This window comes from Teleopsis dalmanni, chromosome 1 (assembly GCF_002237135.1).
Source record: "Teleopsis dalmanni isolate 2A chromosome 1, ASM223713v2, whole genome shotgun sequence".
Lineage (NCBI taxonomy): Eukaryota > Metazoa > Arthropoda > Insecta > Diptera > Diopsidae > Teleopsis > Teleopsis dalmanni.
Window position 1 is genome coordinate 68,058,228 of NC_051846.1, and position 10,825 is coordinate 68,069,052.

Below are 10,825 nucleotides of genomic sequence, written 5' to 3' on the forward strand. Positions count from 1 at the left end.
ATTTATCACTAAAAAGTACTTAATTCAAAAATAATTTAATTAATTGTCGTAATGTAGTTAATAAAAAATATTGATTATCATATCTAATTTCTATGATTGTTGCTAGATTTATACATACAGTGGCTCACAGCTTATTTGATGCAAGCAAAAATTTTTTGAAAAATGTTGTTTATTTCAAAATATTTTGCAAAATTAAAAAAACAAAGTATGCAGAGTTATTGTTTATAGTGTGTTTATTCATTTTAAAAAAAAAATCCCAAAAATCTTCTTCCATTCCTTAGTAATGCATCAAAAACCAAAAGTAAATGAAAAATTCATGTCACAGCTTAAATGATGCAACATCAAAGAAACTAATATTTTTACAAACTTCCGGACTAATTCTAAGTACTTAGTACTTTGTTGGATATCCCTTATTAGTAATAACAGCATGAAGCCTTTTTGGCATGGAATCAACCAGTTTTTTGGTATAATCTGGACTAATTTTACTCCACTCTTGCTGTAAAGCGTTTCTTAAGTCAAATTTGTTGCGGATGTCATGTTTTCTGATATTTGTCTTCAAAACGGACCACAAATTTTCAATAACGTTCACGTCTGGTGATTGTGCAGGAGTTTGGACAATGTGTGGACATTGCCATATCAACCACGTTTGTACTAATGCTGACTTGTGCTTAGGGTCGTTGTCTTGGTAAAAGCGAAAATCATCTGCAATCTGCAATTTCGTTGCACTTTGAATCAAATTTTCTTGAAGAAGCTTTAAGTAAATATTTTTATTCATAGATTCTTCGATGAAGACCAAATTTCCTACTCCATTTGATGACATACATGCCCAAACCATAACATTACCACCTCCGTGTTTTACGGTAGCACGTAAATTTTGTGGTTTGAGCTCAGAATTGACTTCGTGCCATACATAAGATCTTCCATCTGATCCAAATAAGTTTATTTTGACTTCGTCTGCAAAAAGTACATTTCGCCAAAATGCTGGACTCTTATTTAAATGCTCTCGTGCAAACTGCAACCTTTTAATTCTATTTTTTGCACTTACGAAAGGTTTCTTTACAGCTATTCTTCCATTGAAATTTGATTCTCTCAATATTCTGCGGACGGTTTCAGGATGACAAATTTTTCCAAAATCTATTTTGGCCATGTCTGTCAACTTTGGAGCACTAATTGTTGGATTTTTTCGAATTTGGTTTACCAAATACCTCGATTCTTTTTCTGTAAAAATTTTATTGGGAGCCTTTCGTCCCTTATTTTCTATGCGATTTTCATGTACGAAGCGTTCAATTATGTGTTGAACTGTTGAAGAGCTTATATTTACCATTTCACCAATTTTACGCTGGGGAATTCCCTTTTTAAAGTACTCCAACACTAACTCACGCTTTTCAATTGATGTGCGCCGACCCATGGTTAACAAAATGCACTCACTTTAATTTTTATAATACTTTCGCTCAAAAACTAGATTACAAATGATCGCAGAATAAAAATATTTTAATTTCTGTGTAATCTGGCGACAAAAATAACGGTATTCTCAACTGCATCATTTAAGCTGTGACATGAATTTTTCATTTGCTTTTGGTTTTTGATGCATTACTAAGGAATGGAAGAAGATTTTTGGGGTTTTTTTTTTAAAATGAATAAACACACTATAAACAATAACTCTGTATACTTTGTTTTTTTAATTTTGCAAAATATTTTGAAATAAACAACATTTTTCAAAAAATTTTTGCTTGCATCAAATAAGCTGTGAGCCACTGTATGTTAACCATATATTATGTATGTATCATAATTAAAATAGTATGCTATCCAACAGAATATATATTGTGTATGTATGTCAAGCATAAAATAATAAGTTTTCATTACTTCAAAGTTTCTGGCATCTGACACACTACAATCCGATTTTATAGTCGTAACTTAAGTCTTTAAACTGTTTTAAGTGTGATTTAAGACAGCAAAGTTGACAACTTAAGCATGACTTAAGTAAATGTTGCAGAGTTAGGTTGCGACTTAAAAACAAACATTTTGATATTTCATGTAAATATTTTAAAAAGAAAAATATTTAAAACTTACCTTAACAGTTGTGAAATTAACATATTTTAATATCACTATTAAAAGATTTTAAAAAAATGTTATAAAAATTGATTGAATTTACCACAGAACGTATAGAGAAGCTTGGTACTTAAAACCCGTTACGCATTGAAAACAATAACAAAACACAAAAAAATTGATTTAAAACCAACCAAAATGAAAAACTCATATTACAGATTTTAAAGCACTTTTTTATTTAACTTTTCAAAACTTGATTTAATATTTAAAACAATATATAATTAAATTAGAATAACACTAAAATATTTACAAATTTTTTACTTAAAAACTTACTTTACATCGCGACCAAGCATTTCTCAATAATTTTCTCTTAAGAGGCGCAAATTACGACTAAACTACGAAATATCCAAAGAGCTTTGCACTGCCAAGCAAAGTTGAACCGGTAAAAACGGTTTTAAGAGAAAACGCAATGCAACAATAAAACTTGTTTACACGTGCGTTGCTGGGTTGACTTCACGTTGTTGTTGCATTTTTGCTAAAATCAAAATATTTACATTTTATACAATAAATAATAAAAAAAAAAAAACAATAAATTTGATAATTAAATAAATGACAGCAATATTTTTTTAAGTCCATTTATGTAAGTCTGCTTTTTTTGAATATACCTACACACTTAGGTGCAATTATACTAAATGTATGCGGAATATGCACATCTCAAAAGTGGGGAATGTAATAAAACATGTCTTCAATATACCATACATATGAACAATGTGCAAATTTTAGAAATTCTACAGTGACCACAGGTGGTCCGCGAGATGGTTAAAAACGGTCCACGAATCAATTTTAACAGATTTGGATACATAGATTGTAGTTTGTCCACTGAAATCTCACTTATAAGAAAACAAGAATAACAATTTCCAAGTAATTGTATATATACCTATTTTAAAGCCCATATACCAATCCACTTATACAATTCATTATACATTATACCAGAGCAATGCTTAAAGCATATTAAAATAATCATACAGTTTATTATTCTTAAACTTTGTGTTCTTTGATCAAGGATATCATAGTGATCCTTGAACAAAAAAAGGTCGAGACTTACCAATCGAAAATGAAAACTGCACTAAAAGCGAATCTCGATTGCAAAAGTCGCCCCAAATTTATCATTTAAAAACGACATTGGAGTAAAATTACACATTTGCACACTGTCGAGCCCTTTACAAAATTGTATATGTATGTATACTATTGATTTATTTTATATTACTCTAAGTCTAAATTATTGATTACAAAATCATGTAATTATATTTACTATCACAACTTAATTTCGTGATAACGTCTGAGCAATGTCTTGTTTCCAAATTAAGAGGACCCATTCAAACTGCTGTTAAACTCCAAATATATTTTTTCATCTTTCTCTTTAACATACGAGTATGTGGTCAGTTGTGATCAAACACTACATCCACATTGATGTTAGCTTTTTCATATTCCATTAATAAATAAAACTCAAATTACTAGGATGTATAATTAGTTATATTATCGCATCTAAAATATCAATAAAACAAAATCAAATATTTGTTCAATAGTTATATAAACTCCACAGAAACCTGTCTAATGTATACATTACACACAATCCCTATGATATCTTCTGTGCTATCGGTCAACAACAATACATAGACCTGTTTCTATGTTTTAAGTGTAGTGACAGCAATTTAGATTACAATATAGTAATACTACGTTATTCCGAATTTTTTTTAAAAACTTTCGAAGCTACGATTGATATGGTATTTGGTCGAGTGGTATTTCAGTATAGTAATACCTACTACCTGAGCCCGGCATTTTTTTAAAAATTTCAAGTTAGTATTAAAATAGTATTTGAAGAATTTCAATTTTAGTACAGTAATACTACCTGATCCTAAATTTTTCTTTAACCTACGAAGTTAGGATTAGTATACTCTTACATCTTACTTTACTCATTGCATTTAGCTGAAACGAAATATATAAGTTTTAGTAATCAAAAATCCCATGAAATTGATAAAGAATGCATTCTTTAATGAATGAAAATCTCCAATCTTCTTATATACCTACATTCACATGATCTCTTAACAAGTGCAATAAACCACTATTTATAAATATATCTGATATATATATTTTCACTTTAAATCGAAATAATTTAGCACTATAAATCAGTTTATTCCTATCTTTTATTTGCAAGGTATTCCAAAGTAGGTTTTATAAAGTAATTTACAAACTATGATTTTAAGATTTTTAATTACCAAGCAAAACAATCAAATATATATAATAATAAAATTGCATCTAAAGGCTATAAAAGTTTTCAATGTACATTTTAAAAATAAAATAATATAACATTTATTGCAAAGCACTTTGTGGTGGGGTTAATGGTGTCCAACTTCCCCCAGATGTAGCACCAGTGCCAACAGTAACTACTGAAGTTGGTACTGCCGTGATACCTGAGGAAGTAGCACGTTCATGCGCCGCTGCTGCACCTTCAAGATTTTCCAATTTTACAGATGCAGTAGTGGTTGAGTTTGTGTTATTTGTTTTCATGCTGGAACATTCCAGAGTGAGAACCGAAGTGCCCTCCTCTTGTGCTTTGTAAATTGCAGTTTGAGTGTCATCAAGCGTTTTTGAAACTTCAACCGGCTCAAGTGCATGTGACGCGTAACTGCAAAGGTGTTTAGTTAGTTATTTAAATTGGATTGACTAATAACTAAATGCGCAACTTGCACAATTCTTAGTTATGTTCCAACCTACCCAATATCGGTGACAAGAGGTATATATTCGGGCTGATAGTAAGCTGCATTCTGATAGAAACCGTATTCAGCGCCAGCGCTATTGTGCCAAGTACTAGCGGGATAGCTAAGTGCTGTTGGCGCATTTATTACATTTGTATATAGTTGATGTGAGGGTGAAGTGGGTGTTGGATGATAGACTGTTGGAGTACCATAGCTTTGTGGTGGTGAGGCTGTTGTCGAGCTTTGGTACATTTCAGAATTCACATGCGCTGATTGAGTCATGTTGTACTGGTGCGCATGAGGTGTTAGATGATGTATAGTATAACTCGGCGATGATGTGTTGTAATTTGGAGAACCATTTGTTGGTGATGGAGAATTATGTGTTGCTTTAAAAAAAATGAAGTGATTTTAAAATTATTTACTATTCTTAAGGTTTCTGTACAAAATACATACATAATGTTCTGCCTGTATTAGAGCACACATTCACTGGCACCGGTCCAGGTACTGCTGTTGAGCTCCAATAATTACTATTACTTTGCCAACTGCCTGGGTAGGAGAACATTGAAGCACTAGAACTTGGTTCAAGCGGCATGAAACTTGATTGTGAATAGGAACTTGTAAAGGCAGCGGAACTAGTCGGAACGCCTGTTATACTACTAGTGCTTGTTTGTAAACCGGTTGGTGTATGTGGTGCGGACGGTGGTTGTGGTGGAGATGCATTACCGGTGCTTCCATTGGAACCAGTGCTGGATACTATACGTGGTCGAGTATATGGTGTTGAACGATTATTATTTGAAGAGCTTCGGGATATTGAACGCCCATAACGATCGCATGTAACAGCGCTCAACGAGGGTGCTGAAACTGGTGGCAATGAACTTGTTGGTGGTGGTGGTGGTGGTGCAGCTGCAGGATTAGTATAATGCGTAGGAATTAGCCAACCATAGTGTGCATCATGAGAGTACAATGTATCAGGACGCTCCTTTGTGAAATGGGTTGTGTTTTTATTAGCAACTAGAAATTCCATTCATTTGTAATCAATATTTACCTTTGCATCCAAAAAAGCTTTTGCGAATGGATTGTATTTTATTTTTAATGAAGTTACTTCTTCATTTTGGTAAGCTGTGACTGCAATAAATTGTGTCTCTGGAAACGGATAAGTAACCATATGACGTTGTTCAGAGCCAACGCGTACCAGGTGCACTCGAGGTTCGTATTTATGAAGCGAATTTAACATAATCTGTAAATATAAATATGGATATAAATATAAATTTAAAATAAAATATTAATTAAATATAATGTCATGTTAAATAATAGGGAAAATTATATTAGAATAAAATATATCAAACATAATATTAAATATATTAAAATAATATGTTTACCTGTCCATTGCCATTTGTTTTATTTGTAAGCTTGACTTTTGCAAATGAAATTGGTTCCTTCATCCAATGTGCTCCAAAATTTGGTGATTCTGGGTGTACATAAATTGGATTTGATGGTGGTACTTCTGCTTTACCTCCTGGTACCTATATTTTTATCAAAATATTATATTTAAAATATTTATAAAATATTATGAAAAATTGAATATTACCCATTCTCCATTAACATATTTCCAACGATGAGAGTCTACTTGTACAAACTCTAATAAAACGGTGTACATGGCTGCTGGATCCAACCCAGAAGCGCTTATCTTAACAACAGGAAACATTCGCCTTTAAAATAAAAAATATATATTGTTAATATAAAATGAAATTAATGCTAAAATTAAATATGACTTTTAATATAATTTATATAAAATCGATTGCCACAAAGGCAAGCGCAATCGATTTTTTCTTCCCCAAAAAAGACTCAGGTACAAAACACCAGAAATATATCCAAGATTATAAACTAATAGAGTGTAATTATGTACTTCATAAACATTTAGTATTTGCATATTTATTAAAAATATAAAAGTAATGTTCATGTACATATACATATACATATATAAAATAATAAACCAAGTAATGAAATACTCATTGATGAGTTGAAGACATACATATATTACATATGTATATACCTACATCTATATAATAAAAAAAAACACTTCATATATATAAATATAGAAGAAATATTTGCAAAAACAATATTAAATAAAGTTAGAAACTTATCATCCTAAGTTTTTTTTGTAAGCTTATATATTAGTAAGCTTCTTTAAATATTTTACTAGCTTTACCAGTGAAAGATCAATACAAAATTATGATATTTATGATATCAACCCAAAATATTAAATCAATCCTTTTTTTTAAATCTTAAAGCATAGTTAGATTAATTGACATATATATAAATGTATGATGTTATTATAAATCCTATATTTTAATAACAATGTAATCTGCTCATAATATCAGTGAACTTTTCTATCGCCTTATCTTTTTAGTCTAAATTAAAAATATATGTTTTTTATCTGAAATAATTCATAAGTAAGCTTAGGTTGGTTGGAGTAGTGCTCTGATGCACCAAGCCCCTGTGATCGCAAATAAGTACTGTATAAAAAATGTTTTAAGTTATGAATGAAGTTGAGTATTTTTTTGTATCTTTTAAAATAATTTCATTCTGAGCGATATATTCATGCCATATTTTTAAATACTTATCTTTTGATTAAATATAGTTTTTGACAGTATTTATGTAGTATGATTATTTACTTTCAGTTCAATATCTTCGATTACAGATTTTAATTAAATATTTTAAGTAGGTATTAAACCTTCAAATTAATAATACATATATATTACTTTTGATTAAAAAACCAAAAATTTCTTTTTAGTTTAAACTGCTTTTATTACCATAGCAGCATAAAATGAGTTTCACGAAGTTTCATCCATTAGTTTCGGTTCCGCGATACTTTTCCTATCTTACCCTTAGAGTACAACTCTTCTATTTATTGTCTCTAACACTCTTTCCTCAAATTTGAGTATTATATATTATTCCAAAAGATATTTTTACTTCTGGCTTAGATTCTAGAATGCATTTGGAAATTCTAATTTGGTTGCTTTCAGGTGATATGTTTATAAATTTTTATAATACTGAACTGAATTCAGTATAAAATTACGGATTTCTTTACTAATCATTTTATACAAAAAGGAAACAACCAAGTCGTTATAATCTTTATTATATAATCTTAATCTTAATCTTTATAATTTAATCAGCTTTTTTAGATGAATTCAGAACAGTCTGGTACTCGTAGAACAAAGAAGTTAATGTTTTTGTTTTCTTTCTATATTTGTGAATAATAATTTAAAACGCAAAAGTATATTTTTTTACCGTTATTTTAGTAAACAAATTATATATTAATTATTATAAATTATTTATCTCAATACAGTTTAAACATTTATATTATTATTTTCCGCAGTATTATTTTTTGTTATACTCATTTATTTACAGGGTGATAGAATCAGTAGCTTTGCATGTATATCTTCCACCTTATTTATTTTTTGCAAAAGCTATTTGACCGTTGTGAAATTTAAATATACCAGTGTTATATCTCTTCGTTTGAAAAGAAAATCATAATTAGCTACAGTTTATTCTAACAATAACCACCTTATGAATAAATTTTTCGTGTTCCCAAATATAGAACTGCTCTCACAAATATACTACGTTTTTACTGGTAGTGCTGCAAAATGATATTATGGAGAAAGAGACATTTACGACAGAAGTGGTTTAATAAACATTGCATCAAATGAAACTCACCCCGCATTGGAAGACACCCAATATTATTTTAACACGAGGTCAATGTGAAGCTTCATAAGTTCCAAAAGACAAGGATTTACGATTGTTAAAAGAAAACTAGAAAACTATGGAAAGTAAAAGCTTATGCATTGACGTTTTCTTATGACTAGTAGAATTCTCCAACTGAACGAATTGAAAGTGAACGAAATATTTAAGAAATTAAAAAAATTTAGTTCTTTAAACTGCAAGTGGCACAGTTGGTTTAGGTGAACAAGATAGTTGGTGACTGATCGCTGTTGGTGTATTTAAACTATGACATTTAAAGTTATTTCTAATATGTACCCGAATGTTCTAAATAGAACTTTGAAGTCGTGGGCAACTACTTATTTCAATAGGAGACGGTAGACATTACCAGAAGATTTCTATTATACATGTAAATAAGAGAGAATGGATATTACCAGAAGAATCTGTACCGTTTTGCCCATGAGGTAAAAATGGCTGTGAGACAATATTTCAGAATATATTTTGAACTCACATCAGCTCCTCGTTTGACTTTTGTGACTTTTGTTAATGGCATTCCATGCTAACCAAGGTCGATACTAAAAATTGGTGGATTAAGTTAACAGGGTCAAGTTAGTACACATTCATGCATGTTTTACAATTAACTCATTATTTTCTAATAACATTTTATTGACTTTTAACGTTCATTTTGACGAAAGACTCTTAATTCTTAATATGAATTACAATTTTCAATGAAGAAGTTTTCATCGAACAGTAGCGAAATTGCAACAACAAAAAATGTTGAGTTCTTGGCAATACACAAAACAGCGTTGAATGTTCAACCAAATTTCAATAAATGAACTAAAAATTTTTGTTGTTGTCTTTTCATTTCTGTTCAAACCCTTTTAACTTTTAAATAGCTTCTTTTCGTCTTAAGTCACATCACTTTCAGCAAGAAAAAATAAAAAAAAAAATCATTTTGTTTATTTAATTTCAATCAATTAAATTTTCGGCTGACCATGTAGCTATTTCGAGTATTCTTTAATACCCATTATCAAAGGTCTTGATATTATTACTATTATCTCAAAATTGTATTATTTTATATTAACTCAGAGAAATGCACTTTTGACTTGTAAACTACAGTGTTCTATAAAAATGAACTGCCCTGTGTAAATCTATTTTCTAAAGTAAGTGAACTTTTTTAGTATAATTTCCTGCTATTTAATCATTATACAAAGTTAAACAAATTATTTACCAAATTCATAACAATCGGGATTTTGTTTCACAACATTTACAAATGAAACCCTGCATAAATTAGCACCTTTAAAAAATATTCTAAATTTATTTTTGTACTGATTTACTTTGATTTTAAATTTTTATTTTGTTATTAGTGAAGTGAATATTATTTTCTTCGACAAGACAAGTAAACATATTTTTTTATTGTATTTTACTTATTTTTCAAAGGCGTGAAAATTTATAAATACTAAAACGTTAACAATTCATTATTACTTGCAAAAATGTACGAAATAAATATAACCGAGAAGCTAAACTAGATTTCGTCGAAAACAAACTCCATTGCCATTTAGCAAAAACAACAATAACAACAATTACAACAATAACAGCAACGGAACCATAAAAAAACATTAAAACCCATCAGCCATTTAACACTTTTGTTTACCAACTCACCTGCCATTTTTCGTGACGATCATCTCGTTGGTTAGGTTCTGGAAACGTAGCCACAATTCGCGATCATCGAGTGAGACATGCAAGTTACGCTCCATGCTAGGACTACATTTAGCCAGCGGAGTATGATTACTGCCATTTGTAGTTGCGTGGCCATTTAGCGTATGTGGATGCGGCGAATGGGGGCCGCTACTGTTGATATTTGGATTAGGTGTTGATCCAATGCCGACGGGATCTACAGCTGATAAAATATGAGATGTTGTCATATCTTCTGAAACAAATTCAAAATTTTAGGATTATGTTAAAGGAGCTGATAAATATTTTTAGTTAATAATCTATAATATATAACTAATATCTTTTAAAAAATTTTTGAATGATACTAACTGATTAAATATAGACTGATTAAATATATTAAATATAGATTTTAAAGCGAAAAAAATATTTAATAAAATTATGAAGTCATAATTTAACTGAGATTCTTTGTACCTTGATCTCTACATGCTCTCATCGTGCATATAAGTGTTATAAAAAAGTTCTTAAAATTTCATTAAAAAATTATGAAATTTTTGATTTTATTTTAAATTTACTTACATGACACTTACATATACATGCATACATACATACATATATACACATGTTTTCTT

The 10,825-nt window shown here is 29.8% G+C and overlaps 1 protein-coding gene across 1 annotated transcript; it reads right to left on the minus strand.

Moving 5' to 3' along the window:
- Nucleotides 1-4,416: 4,416 nt before the first annotated feature.
- LOC119683741 (T-related protein) lies at nt 4,417-10,447 on the minus strand. Its single transcript, XM_038097558.1, has 7 exons — nt 10,185-10,447; nt 6,391-6,511; nt 6,182-6,325; nt 5,848-6,039; nt 5,256-5,781; nt 4,822-5,188; nt 4,417-4,732 (listed from the first exon to the last, which is right to left on the minus strand). The coding sequence occupies exons 1-7, from the start codon at nt 10,445-10,447 to the stop codon at nt 4,417-4,419; spliced, it is 1,929 nt and encodes a 642-aa protein (XP_037953486.1).
- Nucleotides 10,448-10,825: the final 378 nt, after the last annotated feature.